The sequence below is a fragment of the Lynx rufus genome, unplaced genomic scaffold (genome assembly GCF_022079265.1).
Source record: "Lynx rufus isolate CCGP_SWC_20201006 ecotype Redwood Valley unplaced genomic scaffold, mLynRuf1.p SCAF_24, whole genome shotgun sequence".
NCBI classification, from domain to species: Eukaryota; Metazoa; Chordata; class Mammalia; order Carnivora; family Felidae; genus Lynx; species Lynx rufus.
Genome location: NW_025814839.1, coordinates 1,705,162 through 1,731,266, shown reverse-complemented (window position 1 = coordinate 1,731,266; position 26,105 = coordinate 1,705,162). Strand labels below are relative to the sequence as shown.

Genomic DNA, 26,105 nt, shown 5'->3' with positions numbered 1-26,105 from the left:
CTTCTGCGTGTGCAGGCTACCTGAGGCAGATTCTATCATTTTCTCATTTGAATGCCCCAAAGTACATAGAGCAACGTAAGTTGTGTCCTCAGTAAGCAACTGAACGAGTAGAAAAGGTAGAAGCCGGGGCACCTGGGTGGCTCAGTTGGTTGAGCGGCCGACTTCGGCTCAGGTCACGATCTTGCGGTCCGTGAGTTCGAGCCCCGCGTCGGGCTCTGTGCTGACAGCTCGGAGCCTGGAGCCTGTTTCAGATTCTGTGTCTCCCTCTCTCTGACCCTCCCCCGTTCATGCTCTGTCTCTCTCTGTCTCAAAAATAAATAAACGTTAAACAACAACAACAAAAAAAAGGTAGAAGCCAATTGTGGAGAAACCAGGGCTTTTACAGAGCTTTTGATAAGGAGGCAGCACATGGTTAAAGCGTGGACTCGAGGGTCAGAGCACCTAGGTGACCTACAGCTGTGGGTCGTGGGCATTTCCTCTAAAATGTCAAGTTAATCACACCTACCTAATATGGGGATTGTGAAAATGGGGTACCACCACCAAAACACCTTAACATGAGATCTGTGGCTCCTGCTAAGGAGAGAACGGCTAGGTATCTCTGGTGTTCCGGTGTGGTACTTATGGGGGCACTTAGCTACTTCTAGGATTCAGGGAAGACTCGGGTCCTTGGCTGAAGACCACTTCTATGCTGACAAGTCCCTGTAACCCTCAAGGCCACCGGTTTCCTCTTACATACTTAAGTGGTGATAATACATTTACTTGACAGAAAGAAAGATAACGTATATAAAAGCACTATGTAAACTTTCTTACGTATTTCAACACAGAGAAAGAAGCCAAAAAGGACTTAACGTTTTGCTCAATTTCTAGCATGTTCTGTGAGGGTCTTGAAAATAAACTGTCCTTTTCATACGATTGTCTTTCCCTTTATTCTTTATAGAAGAGTAAATTTGGTTATTCAAGTCCTCAAAATGAAAAGGAAATCTGGAATGGTCCAGAATGGCTGTAGTTGGCTCCCTCTGCTGGCCTCAGAGCAAGATCACACTACCTGAGACTAAAAGTTCAAGATCAGCTGTATGTTTATTTTCAGGGATGCGACTGTAACAATGTGATGGCATTCCATTTAAATACAAAAAAAACATAATTCATCTCCATGTTATATGTCTGACAATTAAAAGCAATTTATGTCTATTTTTTATTTTTAAGCATTAATTATCTTAAGGTTCAAATTTAGAAAGTTATTATTGTACAAAGGCTAGCTGCCCTCATTTTTTTTTTTTTTTCAAAATAAGTACTTTAAAAGATTTTGCTGTCTCTATAGTTAAGGCTGAAATAACACTGAAAACACTCAAACTTGCATTTTCCTAGATTTTCTTTGCTACCACTAATTTTTGCAACCACATAATTTACTTCCAAACTTACAACGTTGGGTACACTAACTGTGAATCACTTTTTTTGTATTCAAAGTCTTAGATTATGTATATGAAAGCTAATTTATTAAACCTTTGTACACAAAGATGAACGCACCTGTATAGCAAACTTATATGAAGAATGAAGTTACAAAAAAAGTAAAAGTGTTATTAAAATTGATGTGTGTAAATCACTTACAAAAATACCCCAAATGGGATAAAGCTGCTCATCCCTGATTTTTCTCATTTGGTTGTCAGAGTTGAAATATGCATTTAAAATGGTTAGAATTTTTTTCTTTTTAAAAAGTGATATATTAAACTTATATACAGGGTAATTAGCAAAATGTAGAAAGGGAAATCAATGTACAAAACACAGATAAAAACCATCACTCCTGACAGACACTCACGACCCAAAAGTAGTATAAACCTTAACGAACTATCTCTAAACCAGCTCGGACTTACATCCCGTCCCCGCAAGTTTTTAGCAATAAGAATAAAATATAGTAAACCAGCAAGCCCGGTCTTTCTGTTCTTTAAAATAGGCCTGACTTAAGGCCACAATTAAGCCTTGGATAGATTTTTAAACATGGGAGGGACAAATAGGAAAACAATCTCATCTCCATTTGGTACTAATGAACAGAACACAAAGTTATAGATAATTAAATAGCTCGTGGCGCTATGTCAAGGAGTTATTCAGAAGCCTTTTTGTTTTTCTGCTGGTTTCGGGGCGAGTTCTTTAACAAGTTTCTTATCCTGAGGTACATTCCAGTGGATTCTGCCATATTCTCAAATTCAAATGGCGTTATTCCAGTTGCAAACTTGCTCATGTCAGGTACAGGACTATGAACTTTAGTGGCTGCTGAAGGACTGGAGTCCACACGAAGGAGCTTCTGACTGCCTCCATTACTAATGTCACAGTTCGACACAACGTTGCCATTATCAAGAAGGGCATCATCTTTAGAGTCCATCTGAGTAGACTCTTCCTTTTCCTTCTGGCGAAGCAATGTCGGCTCAGAGTCTGGGCTCAGAGAATGTTCAACTTCCGACTTTTTTGTACAAGTGTCTGGTACCTCGGGCTCATCAGGCATCTGCTTTTCAGAGGGTTTTCCCTCTGGGACAGGGAGGTCTAGCTCATTTGGACAAGGCGAAGAGGCAACCGAATTCCCAGTTAAAGGTGTGTCCACGGGAATATCGGAATCACTGTTCACACTCTCGGCCTGCTCGAGGGCCGCCCATATCCGCCTCTGCTGCTCTTCAAGTTCTTCCAGAGTCAGTGAGTCCTCATCCATAGCTGCCGACGCTGTCCTGGTCTGGGGTGAGTCGCTGGGAGTCAGCGGCGGGGTGCCCTTGGGGAGCGGAGGGGTGAAGATGGGCGGCGGAGTCCCCTGGGGCAGAGGAGGGGGAGTGCCGGGGGGCAGCGGTGGCTGAAACTGGAAAGCTTCCCCGCTGGGAGAGCCGCGAGGGACCTCCGCATCTGAAAGAAAAAAGTTGTGATACTTCCAGCTGTCACAGCAGTTGGTGTCTGAACTCAGGTGTGCCGGGAGAGTCAACGGCCAGAGACCACGGCTGGAGAGGGGACGCCCTGGAGGCTCCATAACCACCAGCACCTGGAAAGAACGCCCGCAGGGAGCGCCACAGGCTCTTCCGGCACCAGGAGCTTGAAGGAAAGGGAAATCCACCCGTTGGCCCCATGCGGCGTTTCAGAGCGAGGGAACAGAGTCTGCACGGAGGCGCGCGCGTGGTCCCCAGGCTGTCTGCGGGAGCTGCAGAACGGGGTTCCTGGGAAAGTGTGGGGGCACAACGGCTGGAAACGCTGCTGGCGGGGCTGCTGAAGGAGACAAAACTGAGGAGACGGGGTGGGGTACACTCTGGCTTATTCCCCAGTTCTGCACCTCTGGTCCTGCCTGCCTGCCTCAACTGCGGGTTCGTGTAGCTCACGGGTCAATGGTCATCACCACCTATATGTCCCAGACGTAACAGATCTGACCTTTTCCTCGAATCCGGACTCCGCTCCTTCACGCTGTTCCCACTATGGTGCCACCAGTGGTATCTGGCTGAAGTCTCCCACACGGAACCTGCTAATCGCCAGAGAGGCCCTCGTCTCCCTCTGCACCCCGCCCCCAGTCCTCGGCTCCCTGGGGCCTACTCTCTCTGGCAGACCGTCGCAGCCAAGACATTATTTCAGGAAGCCTGGCATCGTCTGTGCTTTGGACTCCTCTTCCTTATATCCATTCTCCAAACTACTATCTTTGTGAAGCATGAGTCTGGGCCCATTAACCTTCCCACCTCATTAGAAACCTTCAGTGCTTTTCATCAGGACAAAGGCTGATCTGATCTCCTCTGTGCCTCACAAGGCCCTCTGTGACCACGAATTTGCCTCCTTGCACCACGTTATTTCTTCTGCCAGGCTGAAACCCCAGGTGTCACTCTGCTTTTGGACCAGTGCGCCATGATGTCTCACGCGTCTGCATCTGCATTTCCCACGGACTCAAATGTCCTAACCCTGCTCATCTCCATGGTAAATCCCTGAATTTATCCCTCCGGACGCAGCTCAGAGTCCCTCTTGATCGGGGTCTACGACCTCATCCAGCACAGCTGCTTGGTTTGTCGCCTCTGACACTAAAATACGTGTAACCAGCTCTGGGGCTCTGTATGGATCACCACAGGTCACCACATTTATATTAAAATGGGGTTTATACCTCTGCACGCCCTAGGTGGCGCAGTTTCCACACAGAGTGGAAACTAAGGGCGGCAGTTGTGTCTCATGAATCTTCCTATCCTCAGGGTCTAGTAGAGGTATCCAAAACAGCACAGGTTTTAAAAATTAGGCAAATTCAAAAAATATACTTAAAAAAAGGGTGGGGGAGCCTGGGTGGCTCAATCAGTTAAGCATCCGACCCTTAGATTTCAGCTCAGGTCATGATCGCGTGATTCGTATTTGAGCACTGCTTCGGGCAAAATAAAAAAGTGAGAATGGACACTGATGTCAGGCTGTAGGTACTAAAAGCCTGGCGTGTGAACTCTGGCATCAAGAACTCCTATGGCTGAGGGGCGCCTGGGTGGCTCAGTCGGTTAAGCGGCCGACTTCGGCTCAGGTCATGATCTCGTGGTCCGTGAGTTCAAGCCCCGCGTCAGGCTCTGTGCTTACAACTTGGAGCCTGGAGCCTGTTTCAGATTCTGTGTCTCCCTCTCTCTGACCCTCCCCTGTTCATCCTCTGTCTCTCCCTGTCTCAAAAGTAAATAAAACGTTAAAAAAAAAAAAATTAAAAAAAAAAAAGAACTCCTATGGCTGAGACTAAGCAAAGTAAAAAGTTGGGGAAAATGGTTTGAGGGGCTTTAATTTTGGATTTTAAGGGGATTTAATCTGTGACCTTTAAATTTTCTCTGGGAATTTGAAAATAAGACAGGTGAATCCCTCACAATCAAATCAGGGCAATTTACATTAATAGATAGCATCTTATTATTAAGGTATCTACATTCATTTTATCTTCTTTTTCCTTTTTTTTAAAGTCTATTTATTTATTCTGAGAGAGGGAGAGAGCGAGCGAGCATGTGTGCAGGAGGGGCAGAGAAAGAGAGAGAGAGAAAATTCAGTGCAGAGCCCAATGTGGGTCTCCTGCACATGAACTATGAGGTCATGCCCTGAGCCAAAACCAGGAGTCGGACACTTAACAGACTGAGCCACCCAGGTGCCCCAACATTCATTGTATCTTAATGTTGTCATTTAATCTCACTTCAAAACATGTGCCAGCTATAAGGACCAAAGTGGCTGGGCATATTTTAGGATGGGAGGTAGAGCAAGGAATGAGTTTTCAGTCTGGGACTCAGAGCAGCTTTGGAATTTATCAAGTTAACATAAAGTTCTGATTCATTCCAGAGCTTTCTGGGGGCAACATCTAAACTACACCCCAGCAGTCCCAAGGGGAAGCCCAAAGGAAGCGTGGACAGTTCTGGGGGGGGGGGGAACTCAGAAAGGTGCGTGCATGACTGTCCTGACCCACTGCTGGCTGACATGCTGAGAAGGGCTGTCACAGTCCTGCATGGCCACCACTTCCATGGTTAAGCCCAGAGGATTAAGAGAATAAAAAGCCAGAGGAGTATCAGAGGGCAAGTCCTTTGTTCCACTGTGCATTTCCAGGAGGGCAGATTTTCCTCATGGTCCTTCTTCCCTGGGAAAGCCTGGCTCAGCTCTGCCCTTCCTCCTCTTGGGATAGAGCTGCCGAAGCGGGACACTCTCCACTGCCTGTCCCAGGGCCCTGCCCCCATCCGAGGGCCTGGTCCGGATCAGGACCACTGGGACTGGGCGGCAAGGATCGCCTGACTCAGGAACTCAGTTAACCGGCCGGCATGGCCCTCACACCAAGCTGTCTCCCACCTTACCTTTTATCAGTACAAGGGGGTGTCACTCTCATCTCCAAGGACAGAATCAAAGCATTTCATTAGTGCTCAAACCGGCCCAGCCTTCCTCCTGGAACTCAGGAGCGTGCACAATCCCTCTACCTTCTCAGTGAGATTGAGACCACAGGAGGAGACCCACCTGAGTCGAGCTCCATGTCCGCGGGGGACGCTGCTGAGCTGCTCTCCTTCCTCTGCTTCTTTGGACTGCTTGGGCTGGACTGGGATGAAGACCTCTTGCTGCCAGACCTCATGCTCGGCTGATGGAGGGGCCAAGCCAAGCACAAGTTAATGGGCCAGAAGAAGGAGACTCCAGTCCTTCCCTTCCACCCCGCAGAAAACCAATGTGGAGCAAAGCGTAGGTAAATGGTGAGTGTAGCCGCCCTTTTCCTTTGGATGCATCAGAAGGCACAGAGTGCTTTCGAAGCAAAGCCAAAGAGCAAGGAGACGCTGATGAGTTACAAAAGTCCACCAACAAAAGGCAATCAATTTTTATCAACCTCACCCTGAGAAGCTATTTACCGCTTGGAAGTTAGAAGTCAGGTAATTGGCAAACACGTCCTTCTGCTGACACGCCTGCATCGGTATGGACCCAAACATCCTCCATTCCTAATGGTGAGAAGACAAGGAAAAAAAACAAGCCTGTATTTGGAAAACATCATACTTTGACATTCTGTAAAATGGAGGTCTCAAATTACATTTCCTTTTCTGGGGAATTAACGAAAAGGATGGTGCATTGAAGGAAAAACAAAACAAAACAAAAAACCCAGCCACCCAACCCTGCCGGCAACATGATCGGAAGTGAACACTAAAAGCTTACTTGACAAAAATCACTTGGCCCCAAAAGGTTCCACCTACTACAAGCAGAAGCTGTACTCAGTGACGAGCGGACCCTCTTCCGGCCTCCCTCTCCCCATCCTTGCACGCACTGGCCCGGCTTACAGGGCCCCTCAAGGCTCACCTCTCCTACCACTTTCCAGCTTCTGTTCTTTCCCTTTCCAAACCCGGCACTCATCTTTTTTTTTTTTTTTTAATTTTTTTTTTTTTCAACGTTTATTTATTTTTGCGACAGAGAGAGACAGAGCATGAACGGGGGAGGGGCAGAGAGAGAGGGAGACACAGAATCGGAAACAGGCTCCAGGCTCTGAGCCATCAGCCCAGAGCCCGACGCGGGGCTCGAACTCACGGACCGCGAGATCGTGACCTGGCTGAAGTCGGACGCTTAACCGACTGCGCCACCCAGGCGCCCCAACGGCACTCATCTTTAAGGTTCAACATCCCTTCCTTCTCTCTCATCTCTATGAGCACGTGCAATAGGGGTTCTCAAGAAGAATCATTTGGGGCTCCTGTCAAACCTCCAGATTCCAGGGTCAAGTCAGTTAAGTCTAAGGGTGGGACTCAAGAATGTGCATTTCCGGGGTGCCTGGGTGGCTCAGTTGGTTGAACGATCGGCTCTTGATTTCAGCTCAGGTCATGATCCCGGGGTTGTAGGATCGAGCCCCATGTTGGGCTCTGCACTGGGTGTGGAGCCTGCTTAAGATTCCCTCGCCCTCTCTCTATCCCTTTCCCTAGTCACACCCACTCTCTCTAAAATTTAAAAAAAAAAAAAAAAAGGGCAAGCCTGGGTGGCTCAGTCAGTTGAGCGTCCAACTTTGGCTGAGGTCATCTCATAGTTCACGGGTTCAAGTCCACGTCAGATTCCCTCTCTCTCTCTGCCCCTCTTCCCCCCCTCAAAAATAAACAAACTTAAAAAGGGATGCCTTGGTAGCTCAGTTGGTTAAATGTCTGACTCGTGATCTTGGTTCAGGTCATGATCTTGCAGCTTGTGAGTTTGAGCGCCATGTCAGGCTCAGTGATGCTGGTACAGTGCTGCTTGGGATTTTCTCTCTTGCTCTCTCTCTCAAAATAAACTTTAAAAATATAATAATAATAATAATAATAATAATAATAACAACAATAATAGAAAAATTAAAAAAAAAAAAAGGCATACTTCCACCGAGCACTCCCCAGAGGACTCTGAGGTCGGCTGGTACTAGGACCATTTCCAGAGGCACTGATGGTTTGTGCCATGCAGTTTAGCTCTTAATTAATTACACACTTGTCTTCATATCTGTTCACTAGACTCTAAGTTCGGACCTTTGGTTTCTTTGCTTCCCAGTTCCTACGAACACCTAAAAATGCATTTTTTTATGCAACCACCACACCAGGTGCCTAGGTGGCTCAGTCGGTTTATGCATCTGACTTTGGCTCAGGTCATGACCTCATGGTTCATGAGTTCGAGCCCTGTGTCAGTGACAGTGGAAAGCCTGCTTCGCTGGCAGTGGAAAGCCTGCTTGGGATTCTTGCTCTCCTTCCTCTGCCCCTCCCAGGCTTGGGCACGCACACAGGCGCGCTCTCGCTCTCTCTCTCTCATGATATAAATAAATAAACTTAAAATACAACCACACCATCACCACAACAGGTCATTGTTGAGTCTTGAAATAGAAGATGAAAGTTGGAAAAGATTAAATAAATGCAGAAACCATTCTCATGTGGAATGAGAAATTTTACTTTGGAATGAAAAAAGCGGAAAAGGAATTATAGGATAGGAAAAGGAGTTATATTAACTTAGACTTATTAAAGGTATAAATTTACTTTCCAAGTAATTCCAAAGAACTTACAAACAATACTGCCTCAGAACCATCCCATGTTTTTAAAGCATAATTTTAGAACAGTTTTAGATTTACAGAATTTAATTATTTTAACTCCTTTTCGTAGGGCATAAATCAGAACAAAATTTTTTTGAATGAACACAAGGTATCACTTAAGATTCTAGACAACGTATAGGAAGTTACAAAGCTGAACAAGTAACACATTTACTTCTTCATGTCACAGTAACTGCTACATAAGCTAATGATTCTTTTTTTTTTTTTATAAGCTAACAATTCTTAACAATCCTTACAATAATGTCATATCCCATAAGAATAAAAACACGGTATACTTACATCTGGAATTCCTCTGGGAGTAGATATATTAAAACCTGGATAGTTTACCAATTTCGAGAGATCGTAAGTGACACTTTTATTCTGTTGTGCTTCTCCAGTTTCTGTTTCCCCATCAGCACCATCTGTCAGAGACCATCAGAAGGTTAACATTGCTAGATGCCAATATAAATCCCTCCCCGGACCAAAAGTATACTAGGAAAGTACTTATATTCAAGGCAACAGAATTATTCTGAGAATAATTATTCTGAGAATGGCTTCAATCACAATGTTCTGGATCATTAGATTAGAAACTTTTAAACAATGTGGACAGAATACTTTGATAGTAAATGAATATTGAAAATCTTGGAAACCTGGGTTCTTCCATGGGTTTCTTATGGGTTTCTTAGAAGTCTAGTTTGTGCTGACCCAATGACCTGCCTGATGCTCTATTCCGATGTCTTCATTTAACAAACATTTATCTAAGTCTTATCATGTACCAGATTATGTTTTAAATGGCCTGTAAGTATTAACTCTGGTAATCTTCATCACAACCTTAAGAGGTATGTACTACTTTACAAAACCACTTTACAGATGAGAGAAGGATACTTGGGAAACACTTTATCATCTTGAAAACTACTAAGTAAATCATACGTTTATTTTGCCAGTCCTATGGTGTCTATATATGTAAGGTAATTAAACGGTTTATGAGAAGTTTCTCTTTATAGAAGTATTCTAGCTAATAAGCTAAGAAGTATTAAAAGAATGAGTAGATAACCATTTTGCAACCCATCATTAGCAAGTATAGACAGGCAATGACCACCAGTGACTGATTCCATCACAATAAAGACAGGGACAGAGGAACGTGCTAAAATAACACACCATGGAGATGCATCAGCAAAATCTCGAAAACCCGAAAGGACAAAATGTGGCTTTGTTAAAAACAAGGGAGGGTATCTATAGATTAAAAGAGGCTTAGGATGGCTCAGCCAATTGAAATACATCCAAAAGACTTCAACCATCCACAACGTTTATCCAAAGAATCTCTAATCAAACAAACTAAAAAAGAGAGAGAACTTGAGAAAACAACAGAAATTCAAGCACCTACAGAAAACTTGAATGCCTGCATGACTTGGGGATATATTAAAAGGGCTGTCCTAAATACCTCTTTGGCACTAACTGAAAAGGAGCAGCCTGGTGAATTTTTAAAAATATTTTTAGGGGCGCCTGGGTGGCTCAGTCGGTTGAGCACCCGATTTCGGCTCAGGTCGATCTCACCATTCGTGAGTTTGAGCCCCGCATCAGGCTCTATGCTGACAGCTCAGGGCCTGGACCTACTTTGGATTCTGTGTCTCCCTCTCTCTTTGCCCCTCCCCTGCTTGTGCTCTGACTCTCTCTCTCTCAAAAATAAATAAACATTAAAAAAAAAAGTTAAAAAAATGTTAAAAAAATAAACTAAAAAATAAAAATATTTTTAAATATCTAGGTAATATAGAGAAACATTTTCATTTTTAAAAGATTTAGGGGATTAGAGATAAACTATAATCTCAAGGCCAATCCTCTTTCTTTCCCCGGGGGGAACCACTGTTGAGTCTGCTGTATGGGTGAAGACTTTTTTAAAAAGTATTTATTTAACATCTACCACATTGCGGGTACCATGCTATATGCCAGGGGATATACTGGTGAATAAAATATGAATGGTTTTAGCAATTACAAACCTGACTGTCTAGCTAGGAAAATAGAAGTAGAGAAATAGAACAGAGAAATAAATATATAGGGCATGAAAGAAACAGACAGTGTCCAGTGATAAAAGACTGGCAGGCCAATGAGAGATATACTTAAATAAGGTGGTCAGGAAAGGCTTCAATGAGTCTGAATCTAAAATCTAACTGGAGGGTGCCTCAGTCAGTTAAATGTCCAACTTCGGCTCAGGTCATGATCTCCCAGTTTGTGAGTTCAAGCCTCACATCAGGTTCTCTGCTGTCAGCCAGGAGCCTGCTATGGATCCTCTGTCCCCCCTCTCTCTGCTACCTGCTAATGCTCTCTCTCTCTCTCTCTCAAAATAAACGTTTAAAAAAATACTTTTGGGGTGCCTGGATGACTCGGTTAAGCGTCTGACTTCGGCTCAGGTCATGATCTCACGGTTCGTGGGTTTGAGCCCTGCATCAAAGTCTGTGCTGACAGCTCAGAGCCTGGAGCCCGCTTCGGATTCCGTGTTTCCCTCTCTCTGCCCCTCCCCACTCACACTCTGACTCCCTCTTTCTCTCTCTCTCAAAAATAAAGAAACATTAAAAAAAAACCAAAACACTTATAAATCAGTCCTCAGAAAAAACATAGAGCACTGTTTCATCCACGTGGGATTCTCTGAATGACACGATAGGTATGTTGGGCAGAAACTCAGCATTGCACAGAGAGTTTGCCATGTCAGCTCACAGATGCACTCTCCTCCTTAATTACCACAGGGATCCCACAGCCCAGATCTACCACGGTTTAGTCAGCCATTCTTCTTTAGAGCCTTAATGTTGCTTTCAATTTCTCACTATCATATTCAATGCTACAAAAACACATACACATATTTTCCTTGTGCACATGTGTGATTATTCCTCTATAGCAGATACCTAAGGGAGGGGTTCTAGATTACGAGAGGATTTTTGTATTCTGTATTTTAGGTCTCCTGGCATTCACTGATGAATACATTTCTGTTACCACTTCTGAGCAAGGCAAGAGCTTATGAGGACCAGCTGGAGAGCTGATTCTTTGGCCTGCATAGTCAAATATCTGGAGCAGGTCCAGATAACCAACCATCTGGTAATTCTTGAGGTTTTAGTTCCTTCCTTGTAAAACGAAGGAAACACCACTGTGATAGTTTTTAGTTCCCTCAGCACACACTGATCAAGCCAGCCATTCCTATCAGATATTACTGTAGCTCTCTCATTACATGCGCACACGCGCGCACACACACACACACACACATACTCTCTCTCTCTCTCTCTCTCTCTCTCTCTCACAATAACATTTGGGCCGACTTATCTAACTTCACATACTATACCTTTCCCATCATAGAGCGCAAGCCCGGAGCCCTCCAGCTCGGCTTCCTTGAGCCACCCCGGCGGGTACCCCAGCTGGCGCATTCGATATATAAAAGGCGGAAGGCTCTTGTCTGTCACGCCCAATGCATCCTGAAGTTCCTCGCTGTGTAAAAACAAAAGAGGAATAAAAAAATACCGTATTCTTGTTTGGATTAAAACACATACCGTCCCCGATGTGTTAAAACAACTCCGTGTCATAGGTTCCACACAGTGACCCGGTGCTTAACAGATACACGGTTGGGATTGCAGTGAAAGTTTCTGAACGAACAGATGTGCATTATCCAGGCGCTGCTAGAGCAGACCTACACACCGACCACCGCCCTCCGGATCACACCGACCATCACCCTTTGGATACACAGAACATTCCAAATACTGATGAAGTCGAAATGACATTCTCCACTAAAATGACAGAGGTACCTAATGACTCCCGGCTTGAATCTTCCAAATCTCTCCTCCACCTCTTCCGCGTGGTATCGCTGCTGAAAATTCTGACTGTTTGTCTCACTGCAGGCATCCAGATATGCTTTTCTTTTTTCACTTATCCGAGCAGCATTCCGAGGCTGGAGCATAACGCAGTTGAGAAAAATGGTAACGAGCAGTTTAGAAGTGCTTCAGAAATTAAGTAAAACTAAACACTGTTTCAGGTCAAGCAAACAAACTATTCCAGTTTTAATGTGTAACAAGTATAAAAGACAGTGTAAATATTAGAAAAATACAGCAAGGAAGAGAAGCAGTCATTTTAATTTGTTATCACCTCACTATTATCTTAACCTAAAATCAAGTTTTTAGAATCAACTCTGAAAATTAACTCTCATATTTCATTCATCTCAAATACAGAATACTGTAACAAGTTATTAGTTTTAAAAATCCAATGTCTTAAAATTTAAGTACAAACTTGAAAAGCTTTCAAATTCAAGGACCGAAAGAAAGTTAGCGCAGCTAGCTTCTTCATCTCACACAATGCCAGAAATGTGCTGAAAACATTAGAAAGCTCTAATTCAAAGATTTTTTTTTTTTATAGGAGAAAAATTTACCATTGGGCAATCTTTCATTTGATGTTCTTCAGAACCACAATTGAAACAGTGAGGCTTTGGCCTATTTGGTCAAAAAACAAAGATTTGCATAATGTAAATTAGACATAAAAGCAAATCAATACAATTATGACAGCAAAGTGTATCAGAGAGAAAGAAAGCACGCAGATCACAGATTACAAACATCTGCAATAGTGAGTACGCTTTCACCTCCTGTACTCAGTGGTTTAAACAAACAGTACTTTTATCCGAGTCTTTTAACCAAGAACCCTTATGTTCCCAACTAATCTGTCACCTCTGGGTTTTGTCAGTGGTTAATAACAGAAGAACCGAGGCAAACAGATTGTATTTCCTTTAGGTGACTCAGGAAGGGGCAGATGGTTATAAGACAGCAACCAAACTGACAGCAACAATGACACTTTCCACCCACCCAAGCATATCAGGCGTGAACCAATGAATTCCAATAAACAGATGACTAATTTAAACATTTAATATGTCTACATATTAAAATTCTAGCTCAATCTATAACTTCTTTATAGTAAGCCAGCAATAAAGAATATTAATTTTTCAAGCTAAAAGAGTTTATGGTTTTGGTTAAAAAAGTTTTAAAAAGAAGAAGGAAACAAAAACAACTCCCCACACAAACCTTTTTGCCTTTACTTGTATTTCTTGCCCTTCTAGAGAAACAATGTGGCTGAAGACTTGCTGGTACCTTTAGTGAATTTTATTAAGGAACAGTTATCATAGTCTGCAAAATTTGGTCAATTTTTTTAAAAGGTGAACTTAATGGCAAGATGCATAAAAGATCTTCATTCACTATGTAGGATACTTAGGTATTTCCCATCCTTCGGTAAGCTGAGGGTTTTCATTTAGAAGCGGTTGCCCCAATTTATCAAGGCAAAAATTAGTAAAATACAGGACACTTCCTACAACCTGCAGAAAACAAGTCAAAAAATATTGCTATTTAAGCAGGAAAAAAAGACATTAAATAATGTAAGACTATGATTAATTGTTTTAACGCTTTAATTTTGGAGGAAATGATTAGAAGTCATACTCAACTCCCTAAAGGAGCCAGATTTGGAGGTGCAGGTAAAAAGTTCCATCTTTAAATGCCCCTGTGTCGCCGAGGTCACAGTTTCCCTCTCCAGGAGATGGTGACCATCAGCTGCACTCTCCTCAGACTTCAATCACCCGTCTCCTCGCTTCCCTTGGCAGCAAGACAATGCAGAAAAGTATTCACTATTTCCTTCCCCTCCCGCTCACTCTTTTCCTTCCTCTCCAATTCGGGGGGCGGGGAGGAATTCATACAGAAAAGTCGAGAAAATGCTACAGTGAACACCCAGGTATGTACTTACTCTCTTAGATCCAACAATTGTGGATACCTTACGTGCACACACACGTACACACACACACAGGTACACACGCACACTTACTTTTTACTGAGCCACCGGGAGAAAGCAAGCCACCACCATCATCTTCGTCTAAGCCATTATTGTCTCTTGCCTGAGATTAATATGGTAACTTCCTAACGGGTTTCCAGCTTCTACACATAACCAGCGACAGACTACTTTCGTGACACTTCATCCCTAAACACTTCAGGATGGGTCTTCTGAGCACAAGAACATTCTCCTACAAGCCACAATACCACTGTCACACCTAAGAAAGTTAATAAACTCTTAATATCATCTATATCCATTCTGTACTCAGTTTTCCCAACTGGTCCCAAAATGCCTTTTCTAGGCTTTATTTTTTTTCCAAGCAAGAACTTAAGGTTCACATGTTGCATTTAGATGGTGTTGATTTAATCTCTTTTCCTCTAAACCAGCCCCCCACTTTTTTTCTCAGATGGCCTGCCATTCTCTCTTGAACATCTCCAGAAAGGCTTCTGTCTCCTTCATGGTGCTAAGCTCCCCCATGGGCCCCATGCAGCCAAATTCAGTGGACGGCTCAGTCTTCACCTTAACCTGTCAGCAACGACGGACACAGGTCAGTCACTTCTTCTGGCTTCCGGGACACCATTCTCTCAGTGTTCTTCCTACCTTGCTGACCAATCCTTCTCATCTCTCCATCTTCTGTGAGACTCAGTCCAGTCCCCCTCTCTACCTGCACTCTTGAGGTGATTCGTCCAGGCCCATGGTATGAAGTACGAGTATATGGGACACCCCAAATATCCGGTTCTGCCTCAACTCCAATCTTGTAGATTCAAGTGCCAACTGACAGGTTTCCAGGACATGCAAACTCACCTATTTAAAACTGAACCAGATTCCCATTCCACTCCAAAGCTGCGCCTCCCACCAGTTTTTCCCATTACAGGAAAGGGAAGGACCTCATTCTAGCTACTCAGACCAAAAACCTGCATCGTTTTGACGACTCCCTCGCTTTTGTGTTCTATGCATCCAATTCGTCAACACATTTGGTCAGTTCTACCTTCAAGGTAGATCCAGCTTCTAACCACTGCTCACGTCCAGCCCTGGTCTTCTAGACTGACCTGCCATCTTCTCTCAACTGAGATCAACAGAGTCACTTAGCCAGTTTCCAGCTTCCACATGTAACCAGCGACACACTGTTCTCCACAGAGAAGCCAGCTCTTTCAAAAATTCAAGTCGTATCATGTCACATTTCTACTTAAAATCCTCCAGGGACTTCTCATCTCAGAGTAACACCCAAAGCCCTTACTATTGCTTATGAGGCAATATAAAGATTTCGATCTGCTCCAGAATCAGAAGGCCTGGATTCACGCCCTGGCTTTGTCACTTACTAGCTAAGGGACCCAGGGCAAGTTACTTAGCTCTCCACATCTGTTTCCTCATCTGTAAAAAGAGAATACTAGTAGTACCTTCACGAGCATATCTGTAATGAGCTTCGAACAGTACCTGGTAAATAGCGAGCAACATGTCAGTGTGCCCTTCTGACCCAGGGCTTTCCACTCACTGTTCCTACTGCCTGGAGTCTGGAATACTCTTCACTGCCTGATGGCTCACTCCCTCAATTTATTCTGTTATCAGCTCAGAGAGGCTGTCGCTATCTACTCACCATACAAACCAAATGCCCCACAGTTACCCTCTAAGTCCTTAGCCTCACCTATTTTCTTGCCCCACTAGAATGTAATTCAATGAGAGCAGAGACTTTGCCCTTTTTTTTCGTTGCTGTCTCTGGAACCCAGAAGGGTCCCTGACAAGGGAACATTCTATATTTATTAGTATTTATTAAAGAAGTAAATTAATAATACACAATAGTCCCACTTTCCAGGCAGGTACCACTCTCTAGCCCAGAACCCTAGAGTTAGAAGGGACATGAAGAGTTACATAGTTCAAATTCTTTCTTTAAAGTGCCTTGATAGCATCTCTCAGTCTTTGACTTCTTCGGGTAATGTGGAATTTGCTTTTCTTAAACGAGTCCGACCACTTCGTATTCACATCTCTGACAGAAGTTTGCACTGAAGGCTGAGTTGCACTGTGCCTGCTTGTGGTCCATGCAGTCGCTGGTCCCGGTCCTCCCACCCGGCACCACACAGAGTGATCTAACATGACGCCTCGATCACATCTGCAGAGACACGCTATCCCCTGTCAATCTCTGCAGTAAGGCTGTGGGCCCTTCACAGTCCCAGCGGCCCCATGTCCTTAAGATTGTGGTAGGTCAATGGGGCACGTCACTCCCTACACATGAAAACTAGTCTGCCTCGAACAGAATCCAGGATTTCATCATCACCTTAAAAAAACCGAAGTTGCAAAATCACACCGCTACATTGCACTGACACAGTGGAATTCCGCACAGGTAGCAAAAGGCCTAAGGGTAGGCTTATCCCTGTTATGCCTCTTCGATTTTTCACCCGCCATTTGAGTTTGTCAACATTTTTAATCTCCTATCTGCCATCTGTTACATTGCTTACTTATCCTTCCCCATCTGTACGTGCAACAAGCACGAGCTCCAGATCATCATCCGCGTTCATGAAACGCACGTGCAAAAAAAGTTCGTCAGGACAAAAATAAAGTCCTCCAACGTCTGTCTATCGTGTATCCCGTAATTATTAGAAAGTGAACCATATCATCTAGAGGCTGAAGCCTAAACTGTTGCTTGTAACAAATTTCATGAAAGGGTGGTGATCATCTGATGACACATGGCTATGCCACGTTATCATTTCAATGCCACCCAAATGACACAGGATAGAAAACATGTTTTTGCAGGATTCAAAACTAAAATGTCCAAACTTACACTAAAAGCTTCCTTGTTGTTTTTAATGGCACACGATTCTTCCACTTTATGGTCCTCTTCTAGCATAACACTAGATGGCTAACACAAAGAAAAACAGTTATAGAAGGTAACCAATTTTTAACTAGTTCAAATTTCAAATATTAGAAATTTAAACACACCCCTTTATTTTCTAATACATACCACTAAGGTATATAAAGTTCTGAATTCAACATTGTCACAATTACGGTAAGTTTGAAAGCTAGGGAGGTTTGTGAAATAAATTTCACAAGAGGGAGAATTTAAAAATTACAAAAGATACAAAAGACAGCGCCTTCTGAAGCATTAGTGTAGACTATGACTTTTGTGTTACTGAATATTAATTCATGTATTAAATTGAATGAATTAAATATTTAAACTCTCAACGCTGAAAATGACAAAGTAGACGATCTTAAAACCAGATAACCAGAAAGACTAAAACATTTATGATTTTACATTAGTGGTCAATACTGATAGAACTCTCATAGACCTCCCTCCACTACAAAATTCTGAAGTGCTCCTTGAATCAAAACTCCTTGTATGTATGGTTTTTATTGTTAAATGTATTTTGTTTCTTAAATCTTTAAAAATTGTATAAGAGATGTAAAAACTCAAGGTGATAAAAATTTAATTACTCAGAATTCTCTGTTCTCCCAATTCTCAGGATACACAGCTAACAACCCTTATTTGACAGAGTCTACTTACCATAACTTTTAATTAAAAAAAAAAAAGCCCAGAAATCATAATTCTGATTTTTTAAAATATAAATTCATGCTCTGATATTCACGTAGTGAAATTTCTCAGATTTCTTTGGGCATGCTATTGATTTTTTCCAATAAGCAGAGGGGAAAATAGAATAGCAGGTAAACCTGTTGGTTTTAGAGAAAAATAATTCATCTTTTATAAACTCCAGAAATACAGATTTTTTTTTTCTGCCTTAAAATTAATTTTCTGCCTCAAACCACATGTCCAAGTGAGGAAATGGGGGGGGGGGGTAAAAGACTAATTTTGAGTGTAGCCAGGTCTAGGACTCCCCCGAGAAAAGGAGCCACAATACAAAGGAATCGCCTGTGGCTGTACTGGTCAGACCAATGAAGGAAGCCCAGTTGAAGGATGGGAGGTGAACAGTTCTAACAATCCCGTTTTTTCTTTTTTTAGTTGTACTTGAAATACAATGTTATAGTTTCAGGTGTAGGACACAGTGGTTGCACTTAGTCATTTTCATGAGGATACAAGAGGATCCCTGTGGCCTAATAGACGGCAGTGAAAAGCATAACCTGTTAATCTTAAAGTCTCTTAAGTTTGAAATACCTGGGGCAAAAGATTAAAGGAAGTCTTTTCCACATCATTTTTCTGCTGTTCCTCAAATCTTTTTACTAAATTTGACACAAATTCCTCTATTTCTTGATGGTATTGCCTGCATGAGAGGACACAACAGTCAGAATGCAGAGTAAAACACTGAATAGACTGAAATCTTATGCATTATTAGAAGATGTCAGGAGTAAATGCCGTTAACTTGATTTTCAGAGGTTTATCAAATCACTGATTCTGTAACAGTCAGGAACCTATTCCTCAGAAAAAGAAATATACATTGTTGCCGAGTTAACATAATGATTATGGGAACCTAAGGTAGTGCTAGGCATGTAACAGTGGCAAATATCTATGCTGAGAATAAATGGATTTTATTTATAAATGTTACATATTTAAAATTTGAATACATAATCTATATAAAGCAGGGTTCAAAATCCAAAAGAAGTAAAGGGGTTACATAATGAAAAGCTTCCTTCCTGGTCTGTGCCCCAGCCACCTTCTCTGCAATGAAAAGACAGCCAGTACATTCTTCCTATCTTCCTCCCAGAGACTCCCTATCCACACAAAAGGAAATACTATATAAATGTTAAACTGGGAAAAAAACAAAAAAAAAACAAAACACCAAAATGCAATGGAAACACAAAATGAAGCAGGGAAACTACTGAGGTCTACTTTTTCCAGCTTCCCAGGTCAAGAACCGCTTTCATCAACTATTTGTTAACGCTCGGTTCAGGAGGGGCCCACGGAACCCAGCTTGGCCGCAGTGGGGCAGCCATCTTGCTCTTCACCAGAATTGATCTTTCAGGTCTCTTTAGCTCTGACACTCCAAGATCTCTGCAGGCAAAATGGCAGATACATGGTGCAGAAATGAGACTGCCATGAACTAGAGTGGACGCGGATTCAAATCCAATGATGATGACAGTGCTCACGCCCAGCTGTGCCCAGCACCTTGCTACTGCCACCCTCACCATCCAGCGTCCCCACACTGACAGCGGCAGGTTCCACCTAGGCAGAGATAGGTAGGTGATGGGCCTGCCACACAGCTAACACTCTAACTAACATATGCTGTTACCTTCTTTACCTTGCCTAGTATGCAAGATAACGGTTATGCTTCAGTGACTCAGGAGAGGGGCAAGCAACTGTCTGAAATGTCTATGACCACGCTCTGCGGAAGGGACAGGACAAAATCTCAAAACATTTCAGAACGTTCTAGCAAGCACTGGAGGAATACACTGAGTCACCCTAGACCCAAGCATGCTGGAAGGTTTGCAAAGGTCTAATTCTCTTTCACACATTCACACAAACACAAAATTATGTGGGTAAGCTTTGAAGACAACCAACAGGGTAAACCCAGTTATCTGATTCTGGGGGAGAAACGACTAACATTACTTATTGCTGTGGTACCAGTTGTTATTTTTATTAGAGGCTATTGGGCTCTTATAGGTACTCACTTAACTACCTAAGAAGTGGTTACTATTAGCATCTGTTTTCCAGTGAGGAAACTGATATGCAGACAGGTTGTGACCTGCCCAGGTTCACATAGGTACAAAGTTAGGGCCCAGATTCAAATTCATGTTTATAGACTCTAATGTCCTTGCTCTTAGAGTGCCTGGGTGGTTCAGTTGGTTGAGGTCATGGTCTCCTGGTTCATGAGGTCGAACCTCACATGGGGTGAGCTCGAGCCCTGCTTCAGGCTCCACGCTGATGGGGCAGAACCTGAGTGGGATTCTTTCTCTCTGCCCCTCATTCACTTGTGCCCTCTCTCTCTCTCTCTCTCTCTCAAAAAAACAAAACCAGAAAACAAAAAAGCCCCACGATTCCCTAAATTTTAAGTAAAAGAATAAAAATGGAATAAGTGCAAATAAATACAGCATAGTAACGGAAGATGTTGTTTCATTAACACATTAACTCATTATATGTAGAAAGGGGAAAATTACTTACTTTGAAATAACATTGTTCATAAAGAGAATCTGTAATAAAGGTCCATCTAACTTAGTATCGTTCACCAATATTCCACTAAAACAGAAATTAAAACAGTCTTAGAAGGTATTAGAGTAAAACGCGTACATGTATATATGAACACATAACTTTTGTAATTCTTAAGTACCAAAGATTATAGAATATTTTACAAATAAGATCAAGAACCACCAAGAACTCTTGTTTTCTCAAGAAAAATCCAAGTGTTCATCAAATTTTACCTAGTTTAATGGTTTTACACAGAGATATCCCTTACATATTTTAAAAAATATTTCACAAAAATGGAGTGCATGGGTGGCTCAGTCAGTTGAGCATCCGACTCTTGATTTCAGCTCAGGTCACGATCCCAGGATTGTGGGATTGAGCCCCACATGGGGCTCTGTGCCGAGCGTGGAGCCTGCTTGAGATTTTCTCTTTGCCCCTCCCTTGCTCCTGCTCTCTCTTGCTCCAAAAAAAAAATAAATCTTTAAAAAAAGTTTTTTTAAAAAAAATTTTTTTTTCAATGTTTATTTATTTTTGGGACAGAGAGAGACAGAGCATGAACGGGGGAGGGGCAGAGAGAGAGGGAGACACAGAATCAGAAACAGGCTCCAGGCTCTGAGCCATCAGCCCAGAGCCCGACGCGGGGCTCGAACTCACGGACCGCGAGATCGTGACCTGGCTGAAGTCGGACGCTTAACCGACTGCGCCACCCAGGCGCCCCTAAAAAAAGTTTTTTAAATATTTCACAAAAAATTTAAAACTACGCTTAATCTTCCAGTTTTCAACCAAAACATTTCTTTATCTAATGGATCATTTCTTTACAAGCCGGGGGAAGGGAGGGTCGGAATAAACCAGCAGGTTACAAGAATATATTTCTAAAAAATCAGAGTGAATTTAGCTTAGTAATATACAAGGAAATACTTCAGCCTCTTCAAGGGCAGAGCACATTCCATCATTCCAAATCCCAGATTCTAAAGCAGAAATGTAAAAAGTATATTGTTCTTGTTCCTGGATTTGATTTTCAATTACTGCAAAAAAAAAGAGAGAGAGAGAGAGAGAGAGAGAGAGAGAGAGAGAGAGAGAGAGAGAGAGGATGTGGCTCTGGCTGTAAAATCTGCACAATGCACAATATCCAATGTCCCGGTGGTAATCTGCACCAGGTGACTCTCAGATTCCTCCTCTGCCCACCTGCCTCCTATTCCTTTACCTGCGCAGCATGTGAAATAAATCAGTCTATGTTTGGAATTGCTCAGATCAAGAAACAAAAGTAAAATATGAAGAAGTTCAGAAGTTTGCTTGAATTTGCACGAATTTCTCTTTTTAAGAATACATGATGGTTTTTAAAAACCACACACAATTGCATAACTCCTTGACTGGAGTCCAAGCACAATCAGCTATAAAGACATTCAGTTGGGGAAATATGAATATGGACTGAGCTGAGAATGTTATTAAGAAAATCATACCAGTTGCTGTGATAGTTGTGTTGTGATTATGCATGAAAAAGTCTTGTTTCTAAAAAGTTACATGTTGAAATATTTAGAGTACAATGTATATATGTGATGAGAAGGAAATATGGCAAAATATTAACTGTTAAATCTAAGTGATGAAAACGTGAGTGTTAATTGCACTGTTCCTTTTCCATACATTTGAAATTTTTCATAATATAAAGCAAAAAATAATATTTACCGGACAAAAAGGAAACTTCTGATCATGACAGTTCCAAAAATAAGGATTAAACCAAGAGACTTGGGGTACAAAATTTATCTAAATAATTTTATTTCTTTTTGTTTCTAAGCTTTCTGTAGCATGCTTTATCAGTATGACGTCACGAAGAGCACAAATTCTAAAGGAAAAATTTTAATTTATTCCTTTTTTAGGATACTAATGCTTGCCTCGTGTATTGGCAAAGCCTATGATGCTATAATCATTTAAATTCAGGTGATTATAACCCTTTTGTAAATAAATATTTGTTTAAATTATCAACTCTAAAGTGTGCTTACCTACCTCTGAATATTAAAAACAAATGGGGCACCTGGGTGGCTCAGTTGGTTGTGTCCGACTTCAGCTCAGGTCATGATCTCACAGTTCCTGAGTTCAAGCCCCACACTGGGGCTGGGTTTTCTGCAGCCAGCAGAGAGCCAGCCCGCTTCAGATCCTCTGTCCCTTTCTCTCTCTGCCCCTCCCTCGCTCACTCACACCCTCTCTCAAAAATGAATAAACATTAGGGGCGCCTGGGTGGTTTAGTCTATTAAATGCCCAACTTCAGCTCAGGTCATGATCTCCTGGTCCGTGAGTTCGAGCCCCACATGGGGCTCTGTGCTGACAGCTCAAAGCCTGGAGCCTGCTTCAGATTCTGTGTCTCCCTCGTTCTCTGCCCCTCCCCTGCTCACACTCTTGTCTCTCACAATCAAAAATGAATATTTAAAAAAAAATTTTAAACATTAAAAAATATTTAAAAAATTATGATTTTCAGGCACCTGGGTGGCTCAGTCAGTTAAACATCTGACTCTTGATCCCAACTGTCATGATTTCAGTTTGTGAGTTCGAGCCCTTCATCGGGCTCTGCGCTGACAGCATGGAGCCTGCTTGGAATTCTCTCTCTCCTCTCTCTGCCCCTACTCCACATGTGCTCTCTCTCTCTCAAAATAAACTTAAAAAATTTTTTTGAAATTATGATTTTCGAGGAATCCCAGTGATATTCAACACATTTAATATCAAAGCAACAGCGAGTTTAGATCCACAAAGTGTGCTCACATCGAGGAAGGAAGGTAGGGCATGGGGAGCTTTCCAAAATACATCTGAATTCTGAAATTTTAAACCTTTAGTCACCAATGTAGCCGGTTACTTCAGCTGGTACCAGAAACAAAAAAGTGCATGTACCATTGCATCAAGGCACCCCAAATTGTGAAGCTTGACAACACGATTCCCCATGATAAATATATGTACTTAGACAAATATTTTAGATTTACTGACCTGTTAAATTTTTTTAAGAGACACCAGCATTTAATCTTCTATCTGTTAAAGTCAGAGGTCTGAATGCAAACCTACTCACTGTACTTTCTTCAACAGCACATTTATTTCTCTTTCTAAAATGAAATCGTGCATCATTCCTATTTATGAACATACTTTAACTGCATAAGTAAATCTTCAGCTGGAGCAATACTGTAATCTTAACTGACGTCCCAGAAACGTTTGTGGAGTAAGAACAGCTAGCTCGGCAAACCGGCTTGTTTGAAACATTAAGTCAAAATTTTTTGGATGTGCTTCACAAATATTTTTACCCATTAAATCAGCTTAAAAGTTATTCAGGTGAGCGCCTGGGTGGCTCAGTCGTTAAGCATCTGACTTCGGCTCAGGGCACGATCTCACAGTTCATGAGTTCGAGTTCCATACTGGGTGAGCTCGAGGCCCGCTTCGGTTGAACGTGAGCACCAGCTTAGGGTGAGCTCGAGCCCCACTGCGGGTAAAACATGAGTCCCACTTCTCTCTCTCTGCCCCTCGATCACTTGCGCCTACTGTCTTTCTTTCTCTCTCTCTCTCCAAAAAGAAAGAAAGAAAAAAAAGAAAGAAAGAAAGAAAGAAAGAAAGATCCAAATCTTAAAAAGAAAAAAAAAGTTATTCAGGTACATAACATGACTCAGTATTTGTGTATGTTGTGAATGACCACCGCAATAAATCCAGTTAACATCCCCCCAAAATAACAAATTAGTTAAAAATTCAATGCAGTTGTGACATTTCAAATTTCATCCCCAGAAATTAAAAATAAAGCATCATTACTGATTTCTTCGGAGTATACTGAAAAATAACACAAAAATCCTAAATACTCCTTTTACAAAGAAATTATAGCTAAATATTAACAACAGGATAAAAAATAAAAGACAACAATAGTGTAATTGCAATATCTCATACCTCGGTCGAGTCAGAATGTTCAATTTTCTTTTAAGTTCTTGATGTTATTACTCGTTAAGGAATACAAGCCCTCATCAAACAACATCATAAATAACATAAAATTTAACTACTCACTCTCACTTTTGGCGTCAGAATGTTAATATCAAAAGACCTGCAAATATCTCGAGAATGACACACTTAACCCAGCTCCTGTTCAGTTGCAGGGATAGGCATTTAAACCTAAACATTAAAATAGTTTTTTCATCTCTTCCAACATGGATATTTAAGACAAGGTCATATAGTTCAAAAGCGACTGACAGACCTAACAGACCGAACCAAAAATGTTATTCAAACAACCGTACCCCATCAGAAGTTAAACAGCAATTCACTTAAGAAAGAGCAGCATGATAAGCGACAGAGTAAGTACAGTAAAACAAACTGCTAAGGAAGGAAAACTCTAGGATGGAAACTATGGATGTTCACAGTACAGTCCTTTCAACTTCTCTGTATTTCGAAGTTTTACATATAAAAACGTAGAGGGAAAAAGCATCACGAAACAAAAAAATCAGACTTCAAAACCCTTCAAAAGAAGGGGGCGCCTGGGTGGCTCAGTTGTTTAAGTGACCGACTTAGCTCAGGTCGTGATCTCACAGTTCGTGAGTTCCAGCCCCGCAGGGGGCTCTGTGCTGACAGCTCAGAGCCTGGAGCCTGTTTTGGATTTTGTGTCTCCCTCCCTCTCTGCCCCTCACCCGCTCACACTCTCTCAAAAATAAACAAACATTAAAAAAAAAAAAAAACTTCAAAAATGATTTACCAACCGCTTTCAGGGTTTCATTTGAACTGAAATCATCGGCATATAATTAAAAAAAAAAAACCCACCTGTAAGAATATAAATAAACATACTGGCAAATCTTGCCAGAAAAGCTGTAATCATGTAACGAAGCCAAACGGAAACTTGGCGCGTTTTTCCCAAACCTTTGCGACGGCACCTTCACCACGGAAAAGTCGAAGAACTTTAAAATGAATCCCCAATCTTAATCAGGCAATTAACCATGTCTCTGTGCATGCCTCAAATCCTTGAACCCCCAACTCTACATCCTAGGACCACTAGCTCCTGCCCCGCCCTTAAAAAACAGACCTACGCTAAGGGGCTGAGTATCCGGTTACCTCCTAATACACAACTACAGCATGACTGCATGAACTTAAGCTTGGCCGCAAAAAATAAAATCGGATAACGACTTTAGAGAAGAGGAGAGAAGCGGTAACCAGTCTGTAATGTAGCAGTCTGAAAAAAAGCCCTAAAAACCAGCTCCAGCTTGGGGGACGGGAAGAGCGAGTGTAGTCCAGGACACCGAACCCAGAAGAGGAGAGGCTGGCGCCGAGGCCCCCGGTGCTGCTTACGCAAGCGAACCCTCGACTCTCAGCCCTCAGGGAGATTATTCGGAATTCTGGCCCCCCTGGAATTTCCGCCCGCGCCTTCCAGGGCTCGCCGCCCACCGCACGCCGGTGACCGGGCCCAGCGAGCGGGAAGGATATTCTCGGCGCGGAGCTGCTCGATGGTTTCCTCGCACTGCCGAAGCCGCTCCCGCAGCTCCGCGTCTCCGACCCCATTCTCGTCCTCCTCGTCGCCGTCGTCATCCTTGAAGCGGGTGTGAACGGGCTTCGGAATGGATTCCTCTGGGTGGTCAAACGCCTCGAACAGCTCTAGGTCGCCAAAATCCACCTCCGCCGCCATCTTGGGCTGTGGGAAAGATTCGAGAAGAGGCGGAGCCGGCCGCCGGGCCGGGGGCGAAGGTTGTAGGGCGGCACCGCTCGCTAGGGCTCCGGGCCGCGCTTAGC

General features: G+C 42.7%; 1 protein-coding gene and 1 non-coding gene across 3 annotated transcripts; both read right to left on the bottom strand.

Moving 5' to 3' along the window:
- Positions 1–1,058: 1,058 nt before the first annotated feature.
- ZCCHC8 (zinc finger CCHC-type containing 8) lies at positions 1,059–26,105 on the bottom strand. Of its 2 annotated transcripts, XM_047088086.1 has the most exons (14): positions 25,803–26,105; positions 24,288–24,330; positions 20,361–20,435; positions 18,420–18,525; positions 17,094–17,171; positions 13,711–13,814; positions 13,528–13,593; positions 12,885–12,945; positions 12,268–12,410; positions 11,811–11,953; positions 8,786–8,907; positions 6,324–6,410; positions 5,944–6,061; positions 1,059–2,880 (listed from the first exon to the last, which is right to left on the bottom strand). In XM_047088086.1, the coding sequence occupies exons 1-14, from the start codon at positions 25,999–26,001 to the stop codon at positions 2,096–2,098; spliced, it is 2,130 nt and encodes a 709-aa protein (XP_046944042.1). In that variant the 5' UTR covers positions 26,002–26,105; the 3' UTR covers positions 1,059–2,095. The 2 variants fall into 2 exon arrangements, with proteins under 2 accessions (XP_046944042.1, XP_046944043.1); XM_047088087.1 differs by lacking the exons at positions 13,528–13,593; positions 13,711–13,814; positions 18,420–18,525; ... (1 more) ...; positions 24,288–24,330; positions 25,803–26,105 and having other exon boundaries at positions 17,094–17,167.
- On the bottom strand, positions 19,557–19,691 carry LOC124518566 (small nucleolar RNA SNORA9). Its single transcript, XR_006963694.1, has one exon. It is a non-coding gene; the product is annotated as a small nucleolar RNA SNORA9 (small nucleolar RNA).